General features: G+C 66.6%; 2 protein-coding genes across 4 annotated transcripts; one reads left to right on the top strand and one right to left on the bottom strand.

The window, feature by feature from the left end:
- Nucleotides 1–11: 11 nt before the first annotated feature.
- ARHGAP45 (Rho GTPase activating protein 45) lies at nucleotides 12–20,355 on the bottom strand. Of its 3 annotated transcripts, none has more exons than XR_014230304.1 (24): nucleotides 18,590–18,870; nucleotides 16,817–17,147; nucleotides 15,013–15,156; nucleotides 13,827–13,911; nucleotides 13,285–13,357; nucleotides 12,697–12,775; nucleotides 12,354–12,491; nucleotides 12,054–12,118; nucleotides 11,413–11,523; nucleotides 10,548–10,628; nucleotides 10,128–10,307; nucleotides 9,755–9,892; nucleotides 9,267–9,457; nucleotides 8,787–8,947; nucleotides 8,282–8,359; nucleotides 7,760–7,861; nucleotides 7,240–7,403; nucleotides 6,360–6,548; nucleotides 5,858–5,995; nucleotides 4,106–4,344; nucleotides 3,577–3,838; nucleotides 2,995–3,097; nucleotides 1,520–2,816; nucleotides 12–1,367 (listed from the first exon to the last, which is right to left on the bottom strand). XR_014230304.1 is itself a non-coding variant. In XM_082331218.1 (24 exons), exons 2-24 carry the CDS (start codon nucleotides 19,528–19,530, stop codon nucleotides 2,416–2,418), a joined length of 3,543 nt encoding a protein of 1,180 aa, XP_082187344.1. In that variant the 5' UTR covers nucleotides 19,531–19,697; nucleotides 20,282–20,355; the 3' UTR covers nucleotides 12–2,415. The 3 variants fall into 3 exon arrangements, 2 of the variants coding, with proteins under 2 accessions (XP_082187344.1, XP_082187343.1); XM_082331218.1 differs by lacking the exon at nucleotides 18,590–18,870 and adding exons at nucleotides 19,441–19,697; nucleotides 20,282–20,355 and having other exon boundaries at nucleotides 12–2,816; XM_082331217.1 differs by having other exon boundaries at nucleotides 12–2,816.
- Nucleotides 20,356–21,034: 679 nt separating this feature from the next.
- Nucleotides 21,035–27,221, top strand: CNN2 (calponin 2). Its single transcript, XM_082331262.1, has 7 exons — nucleotides 21,035–21,150; nucleotides 24,156–24,277; nucleotides 24,654–24,720; nucleotides 24,830–24,967; nucleotides 25,135–25,251; nucleotides 25,568–25,714; nucleotides 25,789–27,221. The coding sequence occupies exons 1-7, from the start codon at nucleotides 21,088–21,090 to the stop codon at nucleotides 26,050–26,052; spliced, it is 918 nt and encodes a 305-aa protein (XP_082187388.1). The 5' UTR covers nucleotides 21,035–21,087; the 3' UTR covers nucleotides 26,053–27,221.
- The last annotated feature ends 748 nt before the right edge of the window (nucleotides 27,222–27,969 follow it).

The raw sequence follows: 27,969 nt of genomic DNA, 5'->3' as shown, positions 1-27,969 counted from the left end.
GCCTCCTGCGGCCGTGGGTCTGGAAGACTGTGAGTCTGGAAGACCGATCTCGGGACAGACACGGGTTGGAACACACTGCTTTTATTCACGCTTTTGGACGTATGTACATCTGAACACGGCAAAACGCGCGTAACGCAGCTTCATACAGCAGTGCAGACATCATACCAAACACACTTTTCCCACGCTGAATTAATAACCGAACAGAAGGGTGCCTGTTACCCTGTGAGCTCAAGCATAGCTTCCGTCCCTTCCCTCACTCGCACTCGCCTCGCATCCATCCTCGCAAACACACGCGGTACCGCCCGTGGAGCAGTGCTGGCAGCAAGGGCGGGCAGGCGCCTCCTTCCTCTCGCTGCCCTGGAAATGGCCTGCGGGACAAACCGCCCGCCTTGCTGCAGAGCGGCGGGACAGCGTCCCGCAGGCCTCTCTGGCTCTTCTTTGGCTCAGCTATAAACCATTTAGCCGTAAATTAACTTTGGCTTTGTGTACCTTTACCCTGCTACGCTGAGATGCGTTCCGATGAGTCTCGGAGAGCTCTGGGCACTGTAAAGCCCGGGCTCCCCCTGCGCTGGAGCCTGATCCCCCGAGGGGTCAGACACCTGGCCGATCGCCCGGCTCGGCAGGCGCGAGGCGCGTACTCCAAACGCCGCTCAGCGACTCTTCGGCTGGAGCATCGCTCCCGCGGCTTCCTTGGCTGGAGATCCGCCTCTGCCTTCCCCCTCGCCGTCCCGCTGCGGCGGACGCTCTCCGGAGCCGGAGCGGCGAGGCCGATGCGTGAGCAGACCGAGACGATCTGGTGTCCGGCGTCGCGCTGAGGAAGGGTCTGGCTAATCGCTAGAAAGCAGCTTTGGATTTGTGCAATCTCGGGAGCCGCGGGCTGCGCGTCGCTCGTGCGCGAGGTGCCCTGGAGAATCCGTCCCGGCCGGGAGCTCTCGGTCCTCGCCCGTCGCGTGCCCTCCCGGCCGCGGCTGCAGGGGCACGCAGCGGGGACGGCAGGAACGCAGCCCAGGTACAAGCAGGGTAATAGAAGAAAACAGCTTTCACCTCTTTCTAAGCTTAAAATCTACTGGTTTCTCTGCTTCAGTGCAGAAAAGTCTCATAGGTTTAAAAAAAAAAAACTTTGGCTGGTCTTGTTTGACCCTTTAAGTTCCTTTGCCAGCAGAGGTAGTGGATTCATGTTGAAGGGTTTGCTCTTTACAAAAAAAAGGCCTCTCAGACTGGCGGGGCTGCGACTCGGCCGCGGCGGCCCTGAGGAGGAGGCATCTCCCCTTGGTGAGCTGCTCTCTGCCCGGCTCCAGCTCGGGGCCAGCTGGGAGAGCGAAGGCGGAGGCCTGGCCTTGCAGCTTAGATTTTTGGAAAGCAAATGTCTATTAAAAAAAAAAAAAAAAAATCCCTGAGAGATCAGGCAACGCTCAGGACTCTGCAGCCAGCAAAACCTGAGCCTGCGCACAGCCTGCGGGTTGCTCTTTGGCTCTTGCCAAGAAGAAAAATGCCCGTAAGTACAAGCAGCGATGCAAACCTCGTCGGCCGAGCCAGGGAAGGCACGTCGCTCGCCGAGTCCTGTGTTGCTTAGAAGTGCCGAGGCAGTAAATTCCTCGCTGGACTTTGGGTGCCTGGTGCAGCCAGTTATAAAATAAATGTACCTTGCGGGGCCTGGCAAACGGTGCAGCCGCGGCCCTAAAGCCGAGGCCAGCTCTGTGCGAGGTGGTGCGGGTGGCTTTTACCCGGCTACGCCGGACGCAGCGCTCCTCTGGCCGTGCCGTCCCTTCCTGGTGAGCTGGTCCCCAGGCTGGCAGCCAGCCCACGCACGCAGTGCTCGCCATCGTCCGTCTGTCCGTGCGGCACCCGTGCCTTTCTGCAGCGCCCTTCTCCGCCCCGCTGCGGGGGAGCTCTCCCTCCGTCGCCTCCCGGCAGCCTCCTCTCCCCTCCCAGCCGCAGCCAGCGAGGATGATCAGATCCTTTGACTCTTCCTATCTCAATTTCTGCAGCAGAGGCGTAGAATTAGGGAGTCTGGCAAAAATGAAGCCTGTGACCTGGCGCGGGCACGGCAAAGCCCTGGGTTCCTTCCCAGGCCAGAACAACAAGCGAAGGGTCTGCCCCGCTTCGGCTCCTTCGCGAGAAACGTGCTTCATGGGCTGCTGGACGGAGCAGGGGCTCCCAGCAGGCGAGGCAGGCTGACCCGACTTTCCCCGTCGGGAGCCAAGGGGCTCAGGGGTTTTGTGTGAAAGCTCCAGCCACGAAACAGCGAGGACTTGCCTGCAGCTGACACACCGGACCCCCCGAGCTGCCCGTGGCTCCGTGCTGTCCCTCCCCACCCCTCAAGGTCACAGCTTTGCGAGCCGCTACGCCTGGGTACTTTCTGGGTTTTGCCCCTTTGCCCTGTCCCAGCGTCCGCGGTATTTTTTATTCGGTGGCTTAGATAAACCGGGGCCGCTGCTTGCTGCCTGGCTCGCGGCCGCCCTGGCACCTGGCTGCCAGATGCTGGGCAGGGACAGGCGTGGACGTGTTGTTGGACTGGTTTGTGTTGTAGTCCGTGCTGGCGGTGGAAAGGCGGCTCTCGGGGTATTCTTCTGCATCGCTTTGCTCTTCGCCGGGGCTGCGGCAGCGGGGCGCGGGGCCCTCCGCGTCCGACTGGCCCATGCTGCAGCTCCGGCTCCGCTGCCCCTCGCTCCCGTCATCACAGCACTGAGCTTCGTCTGTGCTGGTCTCGCTCTCCTGTTTCGTTAGCTGGGTTCGTGGGCCCCCGTCCGCGGCGGCCAGCAGCTCCCCGCTGTCCTCCAGCTCGGAGTCGGAGTCAACGGAGCGGTCGCCAGGCTCTGCGGGACAGAGGGAGCCCCGTGTTACGCTCGCGCCCAGCACCAGGAGCTTTGTGCTGCGAACTTGTGCTCCTCAGGACAGGGGAAGGGCTTTGTGTTGCTGCCGCTGGTGACATAGCTCGGACCTCCCGAGAGACCTGTGCCGCTGGGGAGGAGCCACCGGGTGCCTTTCCCTTACCTGTGAAGGAGTCGGCGCCGTAATCCAAATTCCTCTTCTCTGCAGGCAGCTCCAGGTAGGGGACGCTGCCGGGAGGAGCTGCGGGCTGGGAGCCCGCGTTGGCCTGGGAGGAAGGGGTACGGTGGTGAGGACACGGAGGAGAAAACCCTCATTCACTGAGAAATGGTTCCAGAAATCGCATTGTTCACTGGAGAAATACCAACTTTTGTCCCGGTGTAAAAGTGGGCAGGCTCCATCCTCCCACCCCCTGCCTGTCTCACCTACTGACCCTGTTCTTTTGGGGCAGAAAATCTCTCACAAGTGGAGTGGGGATGCACACGGGGACGTGACGAAGCATGGCAGGTTTTCTAAGAAAGGCAACAGCGTCGGCCAGACCCGTACCACGGCGCGGCACAGCGGGGACGGGGAACGTCGCTGGCGCGATCGGCAGGGCAGAGCGCGAGGCCGGGGCCCCGTTCGGGAGGGGGCGGGGGTGTCAGGAGGGTCTGCCCCAGCTGATCTGCTCCGGGGTGCAAGCGCGAGCGGGCTGTCTCGGTAGGCTCCGCATCCCCTCCGGGTGCTCCCTTCCCCAGAGGCTCCTACCAGGTCGGAGCAGCTGGCTGCCTCCTCCTTGCTGTCTGCGGCGTATTTGCTGGAGTCAGCCAGCACCACGGTCTCCTTGTTCTCAAAGATGGTCGAATAGAAGATGATGAGCGCCTCGATGATGCGAGCTTGGTGGGGATAATCAACCAGCGAGGACAAGGAAATAGTGGCATCCGTGGGCCTTGGGCGCATCAGCGTTGGCCCAAAGACGATGCCCAGGTTGCTTGAGGTCATCTTGTTGTCCTGCTCCACTTCCACGATCCTGGGGAGGAGGAGGAGGAACTCGTGAGAGCCAGCAGGGAGAAGGGGCGGGCGGACAGGCATCCGGGCAGCACAGGCGTCCCCTCTCGTGGCACACGCGAGCTTCGGAGCGGCAGAGGAGTAGCTGCAGCCACGCATCCAGCTCCCTGCTCCTGGGAAGGGCTGGGCTGTCCCCGCTGCCAGCGTGGGTCCGGCGGGGAGGCTGCGCTTAGGGAAGAAAGGAAAGGTGCCCCGGCACCCGCACGGGCTCCGGACCTGCCCTTCTCACCTCCTCAGGTGCTGCAGGAGGTACTGCAGCGTGGCCATGTTCTCCCAGGGAAGCTCCTTCAGCAGCTCCTTCAGCTTCAGCACCAGGTTCACCACCACCTTGTCCGTGTCGGCTCCTTTGTCCACCAGCTCGGGGCCCCCTTTCCCGCTCTTGCCCTTGGCCTCGCCGCCCTGTAGGCTCTCCTTGGCCAGGCCCATCAGCTCGTTGTACATGCGGAAGGGCATAATGGGCTCCGGCAGCTGCAAGCAAGAAGAGGGGAGATGGGTGCTGGAGAGCTGAGGGCCTTTCTACAGCAAGGAGGCGTCCCCAGTGCTGGCAAAGCACGCTGCCCAGCGGTAATGTTTATTTATCCATCTCCTGAGGCGTGTAAATCCAGCCTCGTCTGTCCTAGCCGGTTAGTGCCTGCGAGGTTCAAGAAAAAGCAGCGTTTGATCAACCCATGGGTGCTCTCTGCTGGACGGGTCCCTCGGGCCGAGGTTAAGGGATTCTCTTTTCCCCCAGAAAAGCCGTGGCCCGGGCGGGCGCAGCAGCAGGCTCCCCAGCAGAGGGGAGGCGGTTCGGCAGGGGACAGGAATAGAAGAGGCGAGGGAGGAATCGGTCTGGTTGTTCTCGGGGCGGAGAGGCAGGATGCGCGCGGCGCAGCCTGCAGCAAAGGTGGGGCTGTGGTTAGGTGGAAACTCTTGCTTTGAAGTGTGTATGAAGCAGCCGGAGCAGCACGTTAACAAATTGGTGGTTTTGCACAGCTGGCGATGTTTTCAGAGTGGCTTAAACAGACAGTTTTGGGGATAGGCTGCCTCTCGCAGCAGAGCAGGGTCCCCCCCGCCCAGCGCTCTCACGGGGGGACTTTAAACCCGTTTCTCTGCTGTGAGGCGCTGGGTCGTGGCTCAGGACCGATTCTCCCTCTCTTTCCACTCTGCTTTTCTTTGGAGAAACCGCAGAGGCAATTCAGGGCCCTTCTGTCTGTGCAGGGCACCCGGGGACAAGGCTCCCTCCTCCAGCTGAGCCCCGTTCTCGGGTTAACCGACGGGAGCCCTTCTGCGGAGTTACGCCAGCCCTCCGGGCAAGGCAGCACTAAAGAGTTAAGCGGTGAGGCTGCAGTGCGAAGGAGAAGCTGCTTCCTCTCCCTCTGCCTTGTGGCGGGGCGCTGGAGGATGTGGGCGATGCCGTTTGCGCTGCCAGTTTTCAAGTTTGCGCATTGGCATTTGCTGGGGGTGGAGAAGTGCCGCGAGCAGGGCAGAGCACCCGGCTGAGCCCACCGCAGGGCGGCCCGAGGGGCACAGCGCCGCTCGGGGGGACGCCGGCGCAGCCCCGGCTCTGCCGCGCGGAGCGACCTTTGCCGGATCGCTTCCCTTTTCGTGTACCTGCTTCCCCAATTGCGAAGGGGAGGGAGGATTTGGTGCTTCTACACGTTGTTTTTCTGCGGATACGAACGCCGCTGCTGCGGCGGCGGCGGAGCCGTGCGAGGCGATGGCGGTGAGTTGCGCAAGGGCTCACCGAGAGCAGGAAACCCGCGGTCGGCTCGGAGGAGGCGCAGCGCTGAGTGCTCCCAGTCCCATCTCCACCGCTGACCCGCTCCCAGCCGGGAGGGACCCGCTCCCACCCACGCCGCCGTACAGTTATTAAGCCCAGTTTGTGCAGAATTACTCCCGCCAGAGATGACTCGGTGACGCCAGGTTTGTTTCTGGGAAGTTCGTTCCTCCGGCCGCCTCTCCCCTGCCTCCCCCCCAGCAGAAGGCATCACCAGCACCGTACCTGTCGCAGGTAGAGCTTCAAGACGTTGCTGATATCATGAGGGGAGGCCTGGGACAGCTCCACCAGCTCTTTCCCATTCTCAAACGCCTGGCAAAGCTTCTCCACGCGGGTCTTGACGCCGTTAACTCGGTAGATGCCCTGTAAAAGAGAGAAAAGTGGAGTTGAAGTGAGGAGAGGTGCTTCTCTTCGTGTTTGCATGAGACAGTGAGCTCCCAGCTCCCACCCTCCCCTTTTGGGGCTGGAAATCCCTCTCAGAGTCATTCCGGGACACCCCCTTCCAGCTCAGACGTTACTGTCATTCCTGTTTCATAGGAAAGAGGGAGGCAAGAGAAGTGAATTTCCGAGGTCAGAGTTATCAGGGCCAAGTTTATCATTGGGGGCTTTCTGCCTCCAGTAATCTGAGAAAGGAGTCTGCTGGTTTTCATGCAAAGGCAGAAGAACATTTCAAGGGAAGGCAGCGGAGCCAGCTTAGCTGAAGAAGGGGGAAGAGAGAGTGCGTCACCTTGGTTTTCAGCGCCCGCTTCTCAATCTCAGAAATGCACTTCTTGATGATGAAGGGGATGCCGTCGGAGCTACTCTGAGAAGCCTTTGTGAAGTCTTGCCCGAAAAGCTGCAGCTTCCCTTGGAGTTTCTTGTGCCCGCACTGGATGGCCAAGGTTTCCAGACACTTCTTGTGGCAGGCCAGGTAGCACTGGAAAACACAGGGCAATGGGTGGAGGTGGGAGACGGCACCGTGGGTTAGGCGGAAGGGCAGCCACCGAGAGACGCCAGGCATCGCTCCGAGAACGAGGAGCTCGTTGAGCAGGACGGCAGGCAGGAAAAATGCCTTTCTTGGAGGCTGCAGGACCAACGCAAAGCACACGGGCCCCTCCCCACCGTGGCCCGGGGCAGATGCTTCGAGCAGCCTGTTCCCAGGTCGCTGGGGACCGCGTCTTCCGAACAGCGCAGCCGCTGCGTGGGGCCAAGCCCCTTAGCGCTGGGAACGATCGACCTGCCTCAGGGGGACAGACCCCAAGCCACGAGGGAGCATGAACCAGTCCTAGAACTGGAAAAAAAAGCACCAGCAGCCGGGAACGTCTTCCTAAACAGAGGTCAGAGCTGTGCGAGGGCAGTCCTGCCCCAAAGGTCATGCTGGCACCTCTGCTGCCGCAGAGGTTTGGACCACGGGTGTCAGGGCTCCCGGCTGGGCTCCTGCAGCAAACCTGTGAGCCCCGGGTGCGAAGCTGCGCCGCAATGTGGTGCTGCGGAGCACGTGGCTCTCAGACGAGGACAGAGTGAATCACGGGACCGTACGCGGGTAGCGGTGAGGCCACCCCGCTCGTGGGACATATCCTCCATCTGTTCCACCCACCGAGCTCTCTTCCCACTTCTCCCAGCTTTACCTCCTCGCATTCCGCTCCCTGGAAGTAAACGTAGCTGTTGCACTCCCGACACTTGGAAGGGGTACGGAGCTTCCGCAGCCGATGAGTCTGGGCAGCTTTGGATAAGCCAACGTTTCGGAAGGGCCCTGTTGGAGCCGTCATCTCTGGTGTGATCCCGTTGATGCCTGCGAGCAGAACAAAAAGAAATGCAGCTGCACCCTGGCTCCTGAGGAGGTGAGGTTAAGCAAAGCTGGAGCAGAGGGCTCACTGTCACGGAGCAGGCACCAGCTGGATGTTGTTCTTCAGCAGCATCGCAAATACGCTGTACGCTGAGGCGTACAGCCCTAGCTCATCTGTGCCCACCGCGCTGAGCGGAGCTCATCCCTTGGTGAAGGAAACGCCATGGGGCTCCTCACGGGGACACCGCCGGGTATCCTCCCAGCAGCTGCTCCCTTTTCCTCCAGAACTACTGACTTTGGGAAAAGTCAACCTGCAGTTAGCTTTGCCACGGCACGTGGGCGCAGAGCAGGGGGTCACGTACTCTGCTCAAAGGGGGTGGCGTTCTCATCCTTCTCTTCCAGCTCTTCGCTGGAGGACACGGTGCCGTTGGAAGACAATCGCTGGAGTTTATGGCTGAATTCAGCTGTCAAAAGAAAACCCACAAGCCGGTGAGATTACTGGCACAGTTGTTTCTCTTCTGATGAGCTCTGATGCTCGTGGCCGATTCCCGCAGCAAGCAGCCGTGCGCCCTGCGCGGCTGGGGCAGCTCTCCCCGCGGGGAAGGAGAACCCGGGAGGCAGCCGGGGCCGCGCGTGCCCGCGCCGCGAAGCAGGCTGCAGCAGAGGAGCGTGAAGTTCAGGGGTCCCTCATCCCTCCCATCCCGTCCCGTCCCATCCCGTCCCGTTGGAGACTGGGAGCAGAGCAGTTATTGACAACACAGTGTTATTACAAGGCAGATAAAAAAGAGAAGTGGCAGGTCCCGCCTGACGCCGCTGCTCTGGTTTGGGGCTGTCTGTATTAGAGGGGGAGGGACTGCCTGCCCTGGGCTGTTTTCAGTATCTACCTGTGTTTGAATCCAGGCTGCTGTCAGCTTCAGTGATGGAGGTTGGCCAGGATTTGTGGACCTGGTGTCCCCTCCCACCTGCAGAGGAAAGCACATCGCCCATTTGAGATCGCGTTCAGGGGGCGAACGCGGGAGAAGAGCCGGGGCTCTGGGAGACGCTCGAACGACTGAGGGAAGCTGCTTGGCTGCCTGCTGACGGGCTGCTGAAGGGGCTGGGGAGGGGGGATGCCTTCAGTAATGCATCCAGCAAGGGAAAGAAGAGATGGGAAGATGGAGAAGGGTCTGTTAGGTAGCACTAGCAAAAGCAAAAATCCCCCATGGATCTGATTTTGTGTCCTTCAGGAAATTCATCTTGCAAGGCTTCCAGCCTGTCCTTCTGCTGCAAAGAGAAGCCCCCCCTCGGTACCCGTGGAGGTCCTGCTTCGCTCCTGACCCGGGGAGGACGCAGCCGCGAGCGCTGCCGGGGGGACGGCGACGCAGAGGCTCCTCTCCGCTCCGGGCTCACCTCTCCGCTCAGCCGCCACGGCCCCGCTTTGCTGCTCCTTGGCTCCTGCTCCTCCTTCCGAGACGCTCCCGTCCTTGGGCAGCCCGGCCCCGTCAGAGCCGGCATTCGTTGAGAAGTCATTGGCATTGAAGCTGCCTTTCCGTGTCCGAGTAAAGGGCGACCTGGTGGGCAGAAAGAAGGAGAAAAGGGAGTGGCTGAGCGGATGAGAAGGAAGGACACCTGAAAACCCTATTCATGGCTGCTATCCGCCTGTCTTGGGATTTACAGTCCTCTGTCTTAGACACTAGATAGCCTGTCCCATCCATCGGAGGCTGTGAGGAATTCCCAGCTGCTCCAGCCCCAGCTTTCCCAGGAGGAGCTGCCTTCGGGCACACCGAGAGCATGCTGGCTTCTGCGGGGGGGCACAGTGCCAGCCCGGGGGAAGGCTGCCAGCGAGAGATGAGTGTAAAACAGCGATGGTTTCCCGCTCTCCCCTCCTACCAGGCGTTTTGTGACACGTAGGGCTCGAAGTCGTACTGGATGTCAGGCTCGTCTCCTCGCTGCAGCTGCCTGACGTGAGAGGCGTATTGCTGCCCGGGGTCGTAGAGCTTGCTGCTCTCGCACAGTGTCTGGAAGTTGACGGGCAGTGGAGCTGTCTGCATGTGCATGATCTGGTAGAAGGAGATTGTGGCCTAAAAATAACGTAGAGAAAATCAGGCATGAGCTTTGTGAGGTGAGATACACGGAGGAGAGAGACAGGGAGCTCCAGGTTAGGTGAGAAATCAGGAGCACGGAGCGGTGCTCGGTCTGCAGCCTTGAGCCTTGGCTTTTCAGAGCACAGGGAGGGAAGAGAGCTCTACAGCCGCCTGGAGCTCATCTGAAATAGGAGCAGCTAAGGCAGGTCTGCTGGGGAGGCAGCTCTGAACCTCTCCTGAGCAGGGAACGGCCACCCCCTGCCCTGGGGGCCATCCCAAGCAAGCCCCACTCACCGTCTTGATGACCTGGTCACTCTGTTTGATCACTTCGTGGATCTGCCGCAAGGAGTTCACCTTGGTATCCTCCAGCTCCTGCTTCTGGGTATTTGCATCCGCAACACAGGTCCGATACGTGGCCATCGCCTCTTCTGCCTGAGAGTTGGGAGAGCAAGAGAGGGAAACAGTTCACAGGTAAGGAGAACAAGGAGAGCAGCCCTCTGCACCGGACCCCGTTCCTCTAGGCATTCCTGCGCCGTGTCTGAGGATCCGCGGGGAGCTCGGTTCAGTCCACTTAGCTCAGGGCTGCCCCTGTACTAGGACAGCAAGGGGTGAGAAGGCTCTCGCCAGGCAGACGCTCAGCCGGAGTCCTGAGCTGCCACGTCCCTACCTTGTTCTTGGCTTCCTCTTCCAGCCGCCTCTTCTTGTCCAGGGTTTTGGTGGTGGTGCCGCTGGTGGTGTTCTGCTGCTCCTCTTCTGCTTTCACTGCCATGTACTTGGCCTTGTCGTGCTCCTCGCTGCGCTGCATGTATATCTGCTTGGCCTTGCGCAGGTTGACCTCTGCCTCTTGCTGCCAGTGAAAGCGGTGACCCAGGGTGAGGACCGAACTCTGCAAGGGGATCGTTGTCCCCCGCGAGCTCCCGGGGCCCCTTTCCTGGCCCCTGCGCCCCGTGTTTCTGCGGCGTCCCCAGCACAGCAGGGGCTACTGGAGAGGGGCGAGGAGCCCAGCGTCCCCGGGGGGACGTGCCACGGGGGTACCCCAGGGCTTGGGGAGCGCAACCCCAGCCCATGCTGCGCGGCTGTTACTCACCAGTTTCCTCTGCGCCCGGTGCCACTGCTCCTTGATCTCCTTCCTCCGTTTTTCATGTTCAAGGCGTCTCACTGTTAGCGGCTGAATCGGGAGGGAGAAACAACCCCCACGGTGTCTGAGCTAAACGCTCGCTGCTCTTCCCTTTGCAAAAGGCTTTGCAAGGAGAAGTTCGCTGGGGCGGTTGTTATCATTCCCCAGCACATCTGGGCTCGGTTACAGGGAGGGTTTGTGTCATGGACAAAAATCCACAGCCTGGGAAGTGTCAGATGCAGTTTCCCTCCAGACTGAGCCAAGCAAGAGCCACCCTCTGCAACAACAGGACATCAGTTCCCTCCCCGCAAACAGCTCCGGAGAGCGGCCGTCCTTGGGAGACGGGTGCAGCTCGGGCTGCGCTGGCGGGGGAGCGTGGGAATGCAGGGAGGCCTCGGATGAGGCGGAGATCGACAAGGAGGTGCTGGTGGATTTGCCAGACTGGGGGGGTTTCTCCTAGACCCTGTATCCAACCCCCCGAAGGACCCGGCAACTGGCTGAGAGCTTGGGCTCATTGACCCGCTGAGGCCAGAGCAAAGCCGGGGAATGCCGAGCCCGAGCGGCGGCTGAGCCAAGCAGCAACTGGATTCCGGTTTCTGGAAGAGCTGCCCCTGTCACAAGGACCGAGGAGACCGCTGGTGTCCCTCGCTGCCCAGCCGCCAGGGAAGACCCTTCCGAGATGGCCTTTCCTGGGGAAGGTGGCATCTGCTGCTCCCCAGGGACACGGACCTCAGAGACCCTGTCCACCCTGCTCCAAGTCACCCAGCTCAGGACCCCTCCCGTGTCGGAGCCCCGCTGCGTGCGCACGGGTGAGCCTGCGCCGCCTGGTCCTCACCTGGAGGAAGGTCTGGTGCTGCAGGGTGGTGGCAGCCTGCAGAACCGACGTCCCGTGCTCCATGTCCTGCTCCAGGGCCAGCAGGTAGATGGACAGGAAAGGCATGTTGGTCTGAGAAACGAGAAAACGTGCAACTCTGAGCCCCAGCGCTCCGGCATGAACCAAAGGAGACGCATCCTCCAGCACGGTGTTTGGGGAAGAAGGGCGAGAAGCTCAGCTTGGCTGCCTGCTACTGGTAAAAGCCCCGTCCTGGACTGAGACAGCGCGGTTACAGGCTGCCAAGAGACTGCTTGGAGGGAGGCTGGCGGGGGCTGGAGGGGCCCCACCGTGTCGCCCGCCTGGTGCCCGGGCTGGAGAGCAGGGGCCGGGGCTCGTCTGGCGTGTGAGCCTGCCCGGGCTCAGCCTGCGGGCACACGCGGCAGGGCCGGGCAGAAACACCGGCTACTGAGGGACGAGCTTTTGCAGGGTCTCAGCGTTATCCTTTCCTTTGGTTTGGATGCATGAATTTTGCCAAGCAAAGAGCTTTGGAGAACTGCACGGCAAAAAGCCGGGTCACACAAAACAAGCTCTCCAGGGCCGCTTGCTCCTGACACAGCCCGACAGCCTGGGCGCCGGGTGGCTTTAGGGACATGTGGGCTCACCTCCTGACTGATGGTTTGCTTGCAGCTGTTCGCCATCTTCTGAAGCCCTTTGGCAAACTCCATCTCTGGAAGAAAAAAGTTGGAAGTGAAAAGACATAGGAGACACCAGGATTTCCCTGCTGATTGGGTTCCTTTTGGAAAATAAGTCAAGAACTTCAGGCACGAAGTTCGCCCCTGCCCTTGCAAGGCCTGGCTCCCTCAGCTTCGTGCACGCCATCGCCGAGGACCTCGACCTGATGCTGCTCCAAGGGGTGCAGCCCCGCTGCGGAGAGGACCCACCCGCCGTCCTCCCCGTCTCACCCAGCGTGGTCCGTTTCTCCAGGTAGCCGATGAGGTCCTTCATGTACTTGGAGATGGTTTTGGCGTACTGGAGGGCAGCATCCACCCCTCCCTCGCAGCGCTGCAGCATCACGTCCACTTCCTCGGCGGGAGGACGGCCTGCGGTGGGACGAAGGGGAAGGTGGGGAGAGAAAGAGGAGAGAGGCGCTGAAGGTGCTACTGCCACTGTGGTCACTGGCCCGCTCCCTCCAAATGCCTTCGAGTCCCCGGGAGCACTGGAACAGCCGGGAAGACCCCAGGACAGCCTGGCTCACCCCTGCAAGCTCCATGAGCTTTCAGTGCCAACCAGAGTCTGCCTGCTTACCCGTGTCGTAGCTTTCCATGCCCGAAGGCATGCCGTCTCCTCCAGGCCCGGGGATCCCCCCGTAGAGACTCTCCATAGTCTTTGGGAATTGGGAAAGAAAAGGGACTGGTCAGAGAAGAGGAAGGGGAGTAGCTGGAGGGGCTGGCGGGTGGAGGGGAGGCAGAAACCCGGAGCTGCTGGAGCCTTTCTGCTGTTGCTGGAAGTCTCCTGTGCCCAGCCCGTGGCCCACAGGAAGGCCACGAGCTAACGGGAACGTCACTGGAGAAATACTTTGCTCTGTGCACACCCCAGACCAGGGCAGAGCTAAGGAGAGCAACCAGCACCCCATTTTCTGCCTCTGCTGACGGAGCTGCTCCATCCCCTCCCGAGCCACCTCGCCCTTTGGCTCGAGCCGCCAAGTGGCTTTTCCTCTCCTTGGGATGGCGGTGAGGACGGGAGCAGGCAGGCAAAGCCTACACGCAGCTCCAACGGGCTTGGAGGTGAGCCGGGAATCCCACGCCTGGGGCTGGGGCTCAGCCCCTTCCCGAGCTGGGTCTGAGCACCCCAGCACGTCCCAAGACCCGTGAGATGGGAGCGGGCATCGCTCACCTGGTTCTGGTCGCTGGGTGGAATGGAGAGGATGGTGCTGCTGTCCACCTCCCCCATGAGGAACTCGGACACGCTGCGAGGAGAGGAATACAACCGGGCTCAGCAAAAGGACGGGCAGCGACAAGCAGGGCTTCACCCAGCAGCACCCGACCCACGTCCGAGGGACTGGGCAAGGGCCAGGGCAGTCGGAGCTGCAATACTGGTTTCAGTGGGGATCAGCTCAGCTCCACGTGATGAGGGCTTGGTAATTCAGGTGGAGGAGCAGAGCCTGGCCCAGCTCTGAAGAGGGGCTGGGAGATGGAGCCTACGGGCACAAGCAGGCGTTGGGGTCCCTCCTCGGTGCTGGAGGAATTGCTGGTGCGAGCGGCAGGAGGGGTGAATCTGCCCTCCCTGCGGGGTCCTTCTGGTCCCCAAACCACCCCAAACCAGCCGCCACTGCGGGGCTGCGCGCGGGCGAGGGGTGGGGATGTGTCCTGGCGGGCGGGGGCAACGGGGTCCATCAGGGACCTTCGCCGGGGGATGGCTGGCCAAAAGTCCCTTACGTGCTGCTGAAGGACACTGCGATGGTCTCCACGGCCTTCTCGAACTCCCGCTTGTCCGTCTCATTGTTGGATTCGTAATGGAAACCTGGAAACGAGGAAATGCGGAAGCCCTGTCGCTGCGAGCGCCTGTCCCTGTCTGCGGCAGGAGAAGGTCCTGCCGGCTGCGCTGGGGCTGGGGCTGGGGCTGGGTCGGGGCAGCAGTGGGAAGGACAGGACCGTCCCGAGGGATGACGGACTTTCTCTAGCGCAGCGCAGCATCTCTGCCCCCCATTTCCCCTGGCACTGACGTCCCTGCCAGCATCACTTGGCTCACGTTTCTCTTTACTCCCGTTACCCAGGGCTGCTGGAAAAGTGCTGCTGACTGTGGGCCTGTGCCACTGCCTCCGCTCTCACAGCACCTCCCGAGCCCCCTGCTCCGAGGCGGGATGGCTTCCTCCAGGAGGGCTCTTGCCCACAGCCGAAAGGGGAACCGCCGGCAGCAGCGGGAACCGGCGCAGAGGGTGCTTGGCAGATGCCCAGGCCAAGGGACGCTCGTGGCGCCTTTGCCGGCGGCCAGGGCTTCTGGGCAGACCCTGGCGCCTTTGGGGTCGGCTCCTCTGGGGTGCCGGGGCCGGTGAGCTGGGTGGAGGGCTGGGATCTGCCCCCACCCCTCTGCCCGGGGACGTGGGCAGCCTGAACTCGCTCCGTCCCGGCCCCGCGTGGGGCCAGCCCCATGGCAGACCTCCTGCCGCCCGCCACCGGGCTTCCTGTCCCCTGGCGGTTGCTGTTCGGTGTCCAGGAAGCGGCACGGTGACGCAAAGTGTTGTGATCTGCCTGCGGTTAGCACAGCCGTCCCCCTCCCTGCTGGTGTAACTGCGGGCGGGAGGTGGTGCCCTGGCCAGGATCTGGCTCAGCAGACCCCGCTCTTATAAACACAAGGTGCTGCCAGGAGCGGGATCCGATTATTTAAGTGTTTTTCCTGCGGCTGTGTTTGGAACCCCCCAGGCAGGGATCTGGCCTCTGTCATTTCTGACACTACATCGTCCTTAAAACTAAAACACAGCAAGCAGGCGATGCTTTCGCGCTCTCCGCCTGTCCGTGGGGCAGCTCCGCTCCCGGCAGCCCCCACATGGGCTCCCCAGGCCCCGCACGCCCCAGCATGGGGCAGGAGGGGCGCTGGGCAGAGCTCCCAGCCCCATCGTCTCACCCTTGACTTTGGAGATGAGGGTCCCGGCGGCCGTCAGGGTCTCCAGGGTGTTGAGCAGCGGGTACTTGCTGATGACCTGGCGCAGGATGCGCAGGGTCTCGCCCAGGCACTCGTGGGCCAGCGGCCGCTGGGGCTCCTTGGGGTCTGCAAGAGAGGGGGGCTGAAACAACCGCCCCGCGTCCCTGCCCTCCGGAGCCTCCCATCCACCCCCTGCCAGCCACGTCCCGGGCAGGGTCCTGCCAGGCTCCCAGACCGTGCAGCCCATCCCCTTGGCTTTGGGGCTCCCCGGGACTGGCACGGCCATGTCCTGCTTGTCCAGCCCTCCCCTTCCATCCCCGCCGTGGCTGAACCAGCCGGCGTGTCCCCTGCCCGGCGCAGTGGCAGGCCTGGGGCAGCCCGACCTTTTAGGCATTTTTTCCTCAGTAGTAATTTTTTCCCTTGAAAGCAGTTTGGGAATTTCCTCTTCGTTTCCTTCCCTTCCTCCCCACCGGACGGGCACTCCCAGCCAGCGGGAGGGATGCCGCAGGTCTGTCCTGCCGCTGTGCCCCGTCAGCCGGGCTCGCCGCGTCCCGCGGGACCCTTCCCCAGGAACCGTCCCCTCTGCGGGCTCCAGCCACCAGCCCGGGGGTCCGGCCCCGCTCCCCGCCAGCCTGGGGCTGGGGCTCGGGGCTGGACGCTGACAGCCTTGTTAGGAGGTGGGGAGCCTTCCGTAGGGAAGCGCCAGGATGGGAGCCTGGCACCCACTGCCCAGCTGGGCAAACCCCCCTCCCTGCCCCAGCCCCCAGCGCGGGTTGGGAAGGGGTTTCCTCAGCTTTCTCCCCCATTTCCAGGCCCCTTCTGGAGTGGGAAGTGGGGAGACCAGCGGTGCTGGGAATAGGGCTGGGAATGGGGCTGGATGGGTGCAGAGGACTCTCCAAGATCATGGCTGCGTCCTGCAGGTCAGCCCCAATCTCTCCCCATCTCTTTGCCAGCTCGGGGACGGCACCGTCCCGGCTGTCCCAAAGCAGGTCCAGCAATAACCGCGGACCCCGAGCAGGGACAGCAGCGGGATGGTCACCATCCGGCTCAGGGATGTCTCCTCCCTGCCCTGCAGTGCCCAAACCTTCGCAGGGACCTGGAGGCATCGCCCCCCCGGCTGCCATCCCACCGCCCCCCCGGCAGCGCAGACCCCAGCTACGTTCCCACTGGCCCAGCTGTGGATCCGGCCGTCGGGAGCGGTGTCCCGAGCTGGGCGCTGCCGTTTTCCACAGCAAGTGGGGATGTGTCAACATGTTTGCAAAGCCAGCGCCGAAAACACGGCATCATGTGACCCCCCCGCAGCCCCACCTCGCCACGGGGACCACGAGATCGCTGCCGCTCCCTTCGCCTCCTCGGGCAGGGACGCCCGCCTGCGGCCCCGCAGCCCACCCAGCCCCGCACCCACGCCGGGGCATCGGCCCCATCCCACCGGCCGCCCCGGTGAGGCTGGTCCGGCAGTTTGGGGGGCCGTGCCCGGTGCCCCGTGGGGCTCCGGGGGCCCTGGCAGGCAGCTGGCACCGCCGCGCTGTAAACAGGAAAGCGGGCGGATGAAAATAGCTCGCAGGCAGGAAGCCGCGTTATCCTGGCTCCCGCCCGTGGCTGCTGCGGCTCTGCACGGCCCCCCGGGGGTCCCGGTCCCCCCCTGGCCCGGGCAGAGACCCCCACCCGCGGGTCCGGTCTGTGCCCGGGGAGGGGATGCTCCTGTGCCGGCCCCGTGGCAGCGGGTGGTTTGGAGCAGGTGGGCAGCACCGGGGCTGGCGGGAGCCAGGGGCATCCCGGCACTCACCATCACGCAGCACCACGTCCCGCAGGTTCTCCAGGGCGTCGGCGAAGCGTGCCACGTCCGTCAGCAGCTGGGAGATGTCCTCCGTGTCGATGAAGGGGCCCTCCGTGCCATCCATGGGGCTGTAGGACGTGGGGGTCTTGTGGCTCTTGGGCACAGCCCTGGGGCCCCCCGCGGTGAGGGGGAAGCCGGCGGCGCTGGCATGGCGGCTGAGGCTGGTGGGGCGCTTGAGGGTGCCCACGGTGCTGGGGCTGGTGCTGAGCTTGGAGCTGGCGGGGGGCAGCTCCCCCAGGCCGGAGCCGGGCGCCTCCAGGCAATCCTTGCGGGAGAGGTCCTGGGGAGCAGGGACGAGTGTGAGGCCCCGGCAGGCACAAGCCAGTGCCACGGGCACAGCCGGCACCCCGGCTCGGGCAGGGAGAGGGCAGCACCCCGGGCCCCCCCGCGCCACCAGCCTGGAGGGCTGGGCTGCTGCCTGAGGGGCTGCGCCAGACCCTGCCGCTGTGCGGTGCCTCAGTTTCCCCAGTTAGGTATCCCGGCAGAGCCTGCGCATCCAGCACAGCTGCGGCGCGGGGACGAGGCGTAGCCCTCCCCGGCATTGCCAGCTCTTTGGGGATTCGGGATGGGGGCTGGCAGGGATGGTCGGGGCCGCCCTGTAGGGCGAAGGCAGTGACTCCACCAGCAAGAAAACGACTGCAGAGCAGCAGCTGGCAGGGTTTGGGCGCTCGCCTGGCAGGGGCCGCCATCCCCGCCGTCCCCGCCATCCCTGCCATGCCACAGGCAGCCCCCGGCAGCTGGCGTTGCCCAAGGCTCCTGGGCTCCCGGCGGATAAACTGCCCCCGGCACCGGGGTTTCACAAGCAGTGTCGGCTCAGAAACCACAGGCCAGGAGCTGGCTCGGCCATCCCGTCTGCCCGCTTGACCCTCGGCCCCAACCAGCCCCTGTGGGTTCAGGTTTGTCCGGGGGGGCACACGATGACGGTGTGGGTGACACTGCCTTGTCCCCACCAGCACCCACCGTGCTGGAGCTCCCCATCCCCAGGGGGCTCGGGGACCCTGGCACGGCTGAGCGACAGCAGGATCGGGCCCCACAGATCCCTTCCTCTTTTTCAGCCTCTCCCACCCCCAGGTCAGGCATGGCCCCCGTCCTGCCCTGCCAGGGATGGGGCAGAGACAGGGGCAGGGACGGGGGCAGGAATGGGGACACCTCCCCGGCCACTATCTGGAGACTTTGCAGATATTGTAGGGACAGAGGGAGCCCCCAATTTCAAGGGGTAAAATCGCCCCGAGGGAGGGGCTGGTACCAGCACCTTCCGGCGCCATGCACCGCCGGGGCCACACGCCAGCGAGGGTCCTCGCAGCACGGGGAGGGGGCCCGCGGCCACCCTTGCCCCTCCAGCAGCTCCCATAGGTGACCCTCAGGCACCCAGGTGTGACACGAGTGCGCTGGGGCTCAGCATCCCTGGCCGGGCACTGCTGGCTCGGCGCTACCGGCTTGGCGGGGCCGGAAGCCATCTGCGGTACCAATGGGGCAGACACCGGGCTGGCTGAGAGCATGAGGCTGCCGTGGGCGAGGGCGAACCGGGGCGGCTCAGCCCCACGCTGCGCCAGGGCTGGCCAGACCACTGCGGGGCTGCAAGGGCTGCCCAAAGGCCCCCACCCCAAAATGGCTGGGGCCAGCCCAGCCCTTGAAAACCCGTCCCTGTCCCCCTTGGGGTGCAGCAGCCCCGGAGACCCCGGTCCCTCCCCACCGGCGCCCGCGGGGCGCACCCGGCCGTACCGTCAGCCACACGGCGGGCGCGTGGGGCAGCGAGTCCAGGGAGCGTTTGGGCGAGTGGGCTTTACCCGTCCTGCGGCGCCCTGCCGAGTAGGGGCTGTAGCTGTTCCTCCCAGCCGCCCGGCCGAGCATCCCTCCGTCCGCCACCCATAGGCCCCTCTCCCGGGGGATCGGGGAGGAGGGTGGGGATGGGGACGGGGATGGGGACGGGTGCCCCTTGCTAAGGAGCCGCGGGCGGGCTCTCGGGCCCCATCGGCCCTGTCTCGCCAGCCCCGTCTCGCCCCATGCTCTGCGGGCTGGGGCGCGGGCGCAGCGCAGGCGCGGGGCGGGCAATGCCAGGGTGCGCAGAGGAGCCCCGGCCGTCGGCCAGCCCCGCGGAGGCGAGGCGCTTCCTCCCGCACCCCTCCAGCCCCGGGGATGTCCGCAAGTAAATAAATACATGGCGGAGCCGAGGCTCTGGTGGTGGCCGAGCCCGGGCGTCCCCCTGCTCCCGCCCCTGTCCCCCGGGCAGTTTGGGGGTTTCTCTGCCCTCCCCAAACCCTCGGCTTCAGTCCCCACCGCCGGGCTCCCCTGCCCCTTGCCGCAGCCCCCTCTTTCCTCCCCGGCCCCACTCGCCCTCCTGCTGCCCCAGGCGGCTGCTCTGTCCCCTTCGTCTGGGGCAAAATCCCCCCCCCCAGGCCCAGTGAGCAGGGTCCTTCCTCGGCTCCCTCCTCCTCCTCCTCCTCCTCACAGACCCCCTGGCCCTACTCAGGTCCCCCTTCCCACCCTGCAGCTCTTCCCAGCAGCTCCATGGGTGCCGTGGCCCCGTGGCCCCATAGCCCCCACGCCGCCGGGGGGGGACGCGGGACACTCACCGGCAGCGTCTGCGGGACGGGGCTTCCCGCCCGGCTCTTCTTGGAGATGGAGGGGGTTTTCATCAACTCCCGCTTCTTCCGGGAGAACATGGTTCCCGGGGGCGGCCGAGCCCCTGCCCTCGGCGGCCCCTCGCTCGGCCGCGGTGCCTGGCTGCCAGCGCCGCGCTCCTCACCGCGCCGGCCACATTCGCCGGGGCGAACTGTCAGGAGGGCGCGTGTGACGCCGCCTTATTTCCTCATCGGCTTCGCAGGCGAACCTGAAACAGGAAAAGCCAAATGCGCACCCAGGGCGCAAGGCCGGGGGGAAGGGGGACCCCGGCTGCCCCCCGGGGCCGCGGGGGCTCGGGCCCCTCTCCAGCCTTGCAGGAGGCGGCAGGGAAGACGCCGGTGCTCTCGGGGGCGGTGGGCTCTCGGCGGCCGTTTGCAGGGGGGTTTGGTTTTGCACCCCACGGCTGCACGGAGGGGTCCGGGAGGCAGAGAGCTCTGTGCCGTGGGACCGGGGCTGACCCCATGGGACCCCAGGCCTCTGCGGGGTTTACCCCTGTTTGGGGGTGTCCGTCAGTCCAGGGAGGACAAGCTCCGTCCCGTGGGGAGCTGCTGGAGGCCCCGGGTGTGGGGGTGAGTGGGATGCAGGGCTCCGGGCTCCCACCCGTGGGATGCTCCTGGCTCTGCCTCCCCCGTGGGCTCGGTGGCGATGCCAGGACGGCCCCGGCCCCCGCCGCCCCCGGGGCCCCTGCCCTACCCCGGCCCCCAGCCTGCAGCCTCTGTGCACCCACGGCCCCCCACCCGTGACTCGCCCACCCGCGGGGTAACGCGGCCCCACAGCAGCCTGTTCACCTACGGGAGCACCCAGCGAGGCGGCGGACGAACCCCGGGAGCGGGACGGGACGGGAGGGGAGGGGCTGGGCCCCCGGGGCGCCGGTCCCGCAGCGTGGGGACCCCCGGCCGGACCCTGCCCGGCCGCTGCCCCCCGGGCGGCCTGGCGGGGGGACCCCGCTTCGTCCCGGGCCCCCCGGGGCCGCGCTGCGGCCGGGCCGGGGCCGCCTCTCGGGGGCCGGCTGCCGGCCGCGGGGCGGGGAGCGGCCGGGGCGCGGGCACGGGCGCGGGCAGGGAGCCGGCGGCTGCCGGGGGCCGGGGGGGGCGTGGGTGTGCGTGCGTGTCCGTGTCCGTGTGCGTGTCCGTGTGCGTGTCCGTGTCCGTGTGCGTGTGCGTGTGCGTGTCCGTGTGCGTGTCCGTGTGCGTGTGCGTGTGCAGAGCGGGCCCGCGGGCCGGGGCGCGCACATCTGTGCCTGCGGGGCGATGCACACGCGTGTGCCCGTCTGTAGGTGCGTGCCCGTGCCCGTGCCCGTGCCCGTGCCCGTGGGTGCCCGGGTGCCGGGCTGCGCCCACGCGTGCCCGGGACAGCCCCGGCCCCGGCCCCGGCCCCGGCCCCGGCCCCCCGCTGCCCCCGGTTCCCCCCCGGTCCCCCCGGTCCCGGTCCCGGGGTGCGGGACCCCCCCGCCGATCCGGCCGCTCCTGCCCTTATTTGGGCATTTCGGCCCCGTCCAATCAGCGCGGGGGGGCCGGGCCCGCCCCCCCCGCCCCGCCGCCGCCGCTCCCCGCTCCGGTGCCGGCTCCGCTCCCCGCTCCGCGCTCCCCGCTCCCGCCATGAGCAGCTCCCAGTTCAACAAGGGCCCGTCCTACGGCCTCTCCGCCGAAGTCAAGAACCGGGTGAGCCGCGGCGGGGGACGGGGGGTACCGGGGCCACCGGGCGCTGCGGCTCCCGGTGCTCCTGGGGGCCCTGCAGAGCCGGGCATCCCGGGGCCGCTGGGGGGTCCCGGCTGTATCCCGGGGTCCCGGAGAGCCGGGAGGTCCCGGTGCGCCCCGGGCGTGGGGAGCTGGAGGGGGCCCGGTGCCACCGGGGGCGGAGAGCCGGGGCTCCCGGGAGGACCGGGAGCTGGGGGTCCCGGTGTGCCGGGGGGTGCTGCGGCTGGGCTCCCGGTCTCCGGGTGCCCTGGCCCTGCCCGCGGGGTCCCGGGACGGTGTCTCCGGGGGACCGGGGCTGGGAGGGGTCCCAGGGACCGGCCGCCCCGCCAACCCCCGCCCAGGCCCCCGCGGTGGCCGCTGTCGCCCGCCGCCCCCGGCAAACCCCGGGGCACCCTTCCCGTCCGCACCTGGGGCTGGGGGCGATGGCCCCGGCCCCCCGCGGCTCCGGACGCCTTTCGCTGCTGCTCCCCGCAGCTTCTCCGCTTCTCTTTCCCCGCAGCTCCGCGTCCCCCGGCGGGATGCTCCCACCCGGCCCGCGGCCCTCGCTGGGGCTGGGGCTGGTGGCCCCGGTGGGACGCGGGCAGGAGCAGCCCCCGGCTCACGCCTGTCCCTCGGAGCCCGGGACCCCCAGCCGGGCGCATGCGGGGCACCCTTGGCCACCCAGGCCTCGCTCGCCCGAGCCGCTGTCCCGCAGCGGTGCCGCCAAGGCGCCGCGGGGCCGGAAGGGGAAAGGGGAACCGGTGCCTCCGGCCGGGCTGTTTACAGCCCGAGGGAGGAGAGCACCCTGCCTGCCAGCACCTCCTGCCCGGGCAGGTGAAATCTCCCCTTGACCCAACGCTGAGGACGGGGCTGGGGTGCTGGCGAGCAGCGCTGGCTGCTGCGGCGGCGGGGGCCCAGGGGTGCTGCCGGGCCGGGGGAGCGGGGGGACACAGCAACCCCTTCCTCGGCCGTGCTCCCTGCGCAGCCCGGGCTGTGGTCGGGGCTGGGCTCCCGGGACCGCTGCCACCCCGGGCGGTGGCACCAGCAGCAGCTGCGGTCCTGGGCTGTGCCTGGCCCCGGGCAAGCAGAGGTTGAGCCGTGGTCACCTCTGGCCCCGGGGCAGTCGGCCGGTGGCCCTGTGTGGCTGCGCCCTGCCCAAGGACGTGGGAGCTGCCCGGACGGGGACGGGGCAGGCAGAAGGGGTCAGGGCTGCTGCCTGCACCGCTGCCAGGGCTCGGCTGCGTGTGGCTGTGGGGATGTGGCGACCGTGGCCGCGGCTGGGGCTGAGCCTGCCCAGCCTCGCAGAGGATTGGCGTTTCATCACCGAGCAGACGGGCCCCTGCTTGCACCTGGGCTGGGCTCACCGGCGCTGAGCGGGTGGACGCGCGCTGGAGCCTCGCCGCTGCGTGCTCTTGGGCGCTTCAGCTTGATTCAGCAAGACTTAAGCCAGTTTAACTGCCCTGGTGCGTCTGCTGGAGGCTGACATCACCAACTGGGAACCAGTTAAACCAGTGGCAGCTTCCCAGTCCGTGCAAGCTCTTGCAAACTGGGCTGTAGTGGGATTGGGTCCCCTCTGCCCCCTCCCGTGCCCTGAGAAACCCCCGCACTGGCCGTGGGCTGGGAAGAGGAACTGGCATGGGCTGCCCACGCTCCAGAAAATCAGGTGGTGGGAGAGCGGGATCCCCCAGCCGGGATGCGCGTGGTGTCGTGAGCGCGACCCTGCTCGGCTGGGCCGTCCCTGCATCCCGCACCAGCCGAGCTTCCCCTTTGGGGCCGGGGCTGTGGGGCCGCAGCCCGGCGTAGCCCGTGGGCATGGCCGGTGTCTCCCCACCGGGCAGCGGGGCTGGACCGTGCCCATCCCGTGCCGGGACCCCTCGGGGCTCACAGCCCTGGGGACGGGGACGGGATGGGTGAGAGGTCGGTGGCTGCCTTGCGGCCATCCCCAGGTGCCGGCTGAGCACAGGAGGGGCTGGGCTGGGGCAGCGACGGCACTCGGGGCTCCCGGGCTCTTCCCGTGCAGCCGCCCCCTTCCCGCCCCGGGCTGGGGTGCCTCTTCCTTCCCTGGCCGGCCAGGGCCGAGGCGATGCTGCCGGTGATGCTGCCGGCCTGGGCAGCTGGTCTCCATTTGGGAGGAGGCGGCCGCATTCCTGGCATAGCCGCGGTGACCGAGGAATCTGCGGCAGCGTTCGGCCCCGCCGGAGGGGAGAGCATCGCATCGCTCGGCCGGGACCCCCGGGGCTCGGTGCCGGGCTCCCATGGGCTCCAGGGGACAGGGAGGAGCAGGCCCTTGGCGGGGGCTTTTCCCCCGGCCCCCGCGGGCAGTTCCTCCTCATCCTCCTGGAAGGGTTCAGAAGCTGCCGTGTGTGAGGGCACCGTGCTCTGCGGGCTCGCGCCGGACCTGGCCGTGCCCACGCTTGTGTCTGACAGCGGCATCGTGCTCGTGCTCCCATCCCCATTCCCGTGCAAGGGGCACGGGCAGGGGCACGGGCAGGGGCACGGGCAGGGGCAGCCCGGCTGCTCTTGCTCCCCGGATTGTACGTACAGACGGGCTAAATCCAGCTGATGGAGGGGGATGTGGGAGGCTGGAGGCGGGGGGAGATGCCCTCCCCTGTGGTGGGGTCACGCTGTGGCTTTACTCCCAGCCATGGCTCTTGCTGCCTGTCAGCCCCGGGGGGGGTCCTGCACCCCATGAAATCGCGGCTGAACAAATATCCTGGGGCCGTCCAAGCTGCCCGCTGCGCCCACCTCAGCCCCGGCTCTCTGGGGCTGGGGGCAGCAGCCAGGCTGTGGGGCGCACTCACCACCCTGCAGAGGCTGGGGACGGGGTGCCAGTGTCCCCAGCGCTTCCTGGGGACGGTGTTCGGGACTGGGCTGCTGTCCCCAGACCTCGCTGTGTGTCTGTGCCCGGGGTGGGGGAGCCGTCCCCCATGAGGGGTTTGGGGTGCACGCCGGGGCCGTGCCTGAGCTGCCCCCTCGCTGTCCCCTCCCAGCTCGCCCAGAAGTACGACCCGCAGAAGGAGGCCGAGCTGCGGACATGGATCGAGAGCGTCACGGGGCAGCAGATCGGGCCCGATTTCCAGAAGGGGCTGAAGGACGGGGTGATCCTCTGCGAGTGAGTCCCGCGCTGCTCGCCGGGCGATGCCGAGCACAGCCCCCTGGCCCCTGCTCCCATCGGACGGGGCCGCGGGAGACCTGCCCTCCGGGGGACCCCCGCCCAGCCCTTGGGGTGGGGAGGGCGGGCTGGATCTGGCCATGCCCACAGCGATGGGACCTGCCAGAGGTTTTCTCTGTGGTGCTGCTTGGCCGGAGTCACCCCCAAAGTGCCCGTGTCTGAGGGGAGCCCTGGGGGCCAGCAGGGACCTGGGGGGGAATCGCCTCGTGCTTGTGGGAGAGACCTGGGCTGGACCTTCCCGAAAGGGGCCCGTGCCCCGCTGCCAGCCGGGGTCTCTGCCCCGCCGCAGCCCCCGCTCCCCCCTGCCTCCCTCCAGGCTCATGAACAAGCTGCAGCCCAACTCGGTGAGGAAGATCAACCGCTCGGCTCAGAACTGGCACCAGGTAGGTGCGGGCAGCCCTGCCTGCGAGCCGGCTGCCGCAGAGCCCCAGCTCTGCCCCGGCCCCTCCGCCATCCCCCACCGGGGTCTCACCCCTCTCCCCCTGCCCCCAGCTCGAGAACCTCTCCAACTTCATCAAGGCCATGGCCAGCTATGGCATGAACCCCGTGGACCTCTTTGAAGCCAACGACCTCTTTGAGAGCGGGAACCTGACGCAGGTGCAGGTGTCGCTGCTGGCGCTGGCGGGCATGGTGAGTGCGCGGGGACGAGTGGCCTGGGAGGGGGCGCAGCCCTGCGGGGACCGGCTGGGCGGACCCCCACCTCGGGGTGCTGCCCGTGGGACCCCACGGCTCCCCCTGCCCAGGGAGAGGGTGGGAGGTCCGGGACCCCCGTCCTTCCTCACCGCCCCTCCCGGCAGGCCAAGACGAAGGGGATGCAGAGCGGCGTGGACATTGGCGTGAAGTACTCGGAGAAGCAGCAGAGGAACTTCGACGAGGCCAAGATGAAGGCTGGGCAGTGCGTGATCGGGCTGCAGGTGGGCTGGCCCCGCGCGTGCTCCCGAGGGCTGGGGTGCCGGGTGAGGGGGCCCCGGTTTTATCAAACCCTCAACACCCGCCGTCGTGGCTCCAAGCACAGCTGGGGGGACCCGAGGCTCAAGGTGCCTCGAGTGTCCTCGGGATCTGGGACCACCTCGGCTCCGTGTCCGAACGCCGGCAGTCGATGTCCAGGAGAGGCTGTGCCTGGGCTGGGTCGGGGAGCGCTGGCTGTGCCCCCGGGCTGCGGGGGGACGGGGAGGGAGGAGAAGGGACCCGCACAGGGCAGCGCTCGGTCTCACCGGATCCCCTGGGCAGATGGGCACGAACAAGTGTGCCAGCCAGTCCGGCATGACGGCCTACGGCACCAGGAGGCACCTCTACGACCCCAAGAACCAGATCCTGCCGCCCATGGACCACTCCACCATCAGCCTCCAGATGGGCACCAACAAGTGTGCCAGCCAGGTGAGCCCCCGCGGCCGCGGTGGGGAGGGACAGGGGGAACCACGGCCGAGCCCTGCTCCGTCCTGTCCTTCCAGGTGGGCATGACGGCTCCCGGCACCAGGAGACACATCTACGACGCCAAGATGGGGACGGAGAAGTGCGACAACTCCTCCATGTCGCTGCAGATGGGCTCCAACCAGGGCGCCAACCAGAGCGGCCAGGTCTTCGGCTTGGGCCGCCAGATCTACGACCCCAAGTACTGCCCGCAGGGCAGCCAGGGCGAGGTGGCCAACGCTGCCGGCGACCAGAGCGGGGACCCCCCCGGGTACCACTACTACTGCGAGGAGGAGAGCTACTGAGCGGGACGTCACCCAGCCCCGTCTCGCACCATCTCGTGTACAGACCCCACTGCCAGCGACATTCCAGCCTCTACTTTCGTCATTCCCTCTTTTTAAACTTTTTTTTTTTTTTTTTAATTTTGAAAGGAATCTATTTTTCTGAGCAAGGAAATAAAGACCCCATTTCTAGAGAAGAGAGCGGCCGTTTCCCGCAGCCCGCGGGCGTCCCCAGGCCGCAGTGCAGCCCCGGCGTTTGCGGTGGGAAGGCGGCGGATGCTCCGGCGCCGAGGAGCGGACGGTGTCTCCTCTCCCGCAGCCAAGAAGACGCGTTTCCACCCGGCGCCCACCGCGCCGCCCCTGTGACGCTCTGCCGCGGCAGCGCCTGCATCCCTCGGCAAGGAGGGGGGCAGCCGCCCCCGGTGCCGCTTCTCGTCCCCGTGCCGGCAGGACCCGGCTCAGCCCCGCGGCGCAGAGGGGCTCGGGTCGGCGGGACACAGTGGGAGCATGGCCGAGCGAGACCCACAGGTGTGGGGGGAGCGCAGGGCGCTGCGGGGCCTCGGCCCGGGGACGGGGCATTGGTGAGCGCCTGTGAGTGCGCGCCCACCGCCAGCGGCCTTGCACGCTGCTGGCATCTCTAGAAGCGAAGCTGGAGATGCCTTTTTTGCAGAATTCGTAGGGACCAATTTTCTGAGGCCGCAGGGCTGGGCTGGGACCCGGCACACCCGGCAGGCGCCGGGCTGCGGCTGGGAATGCCGCAGTAACCGGATCGCCCGGGGGCTGGAGCCAAGGCTGACTCCAGGGGCCGCATCCTGCACCACGGGGCCATGCCCAAGCGCCGGCAGCTGCCAGGGCAGCGTGTGGGGCTGGGGATGCTGGTGCACAGTGCAGCCCCTTGCTGGGCCCATCGGCTTCTTTGCCTCATGGGATTTTTAATGCAGATGCTCTTATATTGAAACCTTTTTTTAAAAAAAAAAAAAAAGCCTTTTTAACTGAAGGAGGAGGCGGTTGCTGGTGCAGGCTCCCTGCGTCAGGGCTCCGGGACCCCCCGTGCCTGCGGGGTGGGCGCTGCCGCAGACCTGGGCAAGACCGCGGGGCGCGGGGCCGTGGGGTGGAGGCTGTGCTCCGGGGCGCCGAGCGGGAGCTGGGAACCGGCTGCGGGGTTAACGGTGTCGCCGTGTGCTGGTCCTGAACGTGGGCAATAAAAACCTTCCCGGAGGGACAGGCCGTGCCGTGCTGTCAGCGCCGGGCCGCGCAGCAGAGCTGGGCGCTGCGGTTGAACGCGGGGCGGCCGGATCCTGCTGGTGCGGGCTGCTCCCGGGGCTCAGCACTGCCCTGAGCGCGGCCGAGGGACCTGCAGGACCCAAACCCCAGTGGTGCCCCCAGGAGCCCCGCGGGCCGAGTCCCAGGGGTGGCCCTGGGCTCGTGGCCCCGGCCGTGCCTGCGGGAGCCCTGTCCAGGCAGGGATCCACCTTTTGGGGTGAAACGCTGCGTTTCGGGGAGCCGCGCTCCCCACGCTCGGGCGGCAGCCGCCAGCCTGGCGTTAGGGCCTGCTGCGCCTTCGCTCCCGGGGGGCCCTGCCCGCGCCGCCCGCGGTATTGAGCTGCCGGGGTTCACCGCCGCGGCGTGACTCAGCGGCCTCTGCTTTCGGGACCCTCCGGGGCCATCGCTGCCGCCCAGCACCCCAGTGCCAGCCCGGTGCCCCCCACCTCGAGCCTGTCACAGCCCTGGGGGGTCGGGGTCGCCGGTGGGGAAGCGCCTGGCCCCGGGAGCCCGGCGAGGGGGCCGCAGGGTGGGTGGGAGCTCCCCCTGCCCACCGCCCCGGCGGGCAGCTGGGGGGGCAGCGGGGTGGCCTGTGCCCCCCGGGGGGTCTCAGCCCACCCCAGGCCGGGCTGCAGCGCCCATGGCGGGGGCTCCGCTGCCCCGGGGGGCTCCCACGGG

Source organism: Platalea leucorodia (genome assembly GCF_965183815.1).
Source record: "Platalea leucorodia genome assembly, chromosome: 21".
Taxonomy (NCBI): Eukaryota; Metazoa; Chordata; class Aves; order Pelecaniformes; family Threskiornithidae; genus Platalea; species Platalea leucorodia.
This window is presented reverse-complemented; position numbering and strand designations above follow the sequence as displayed.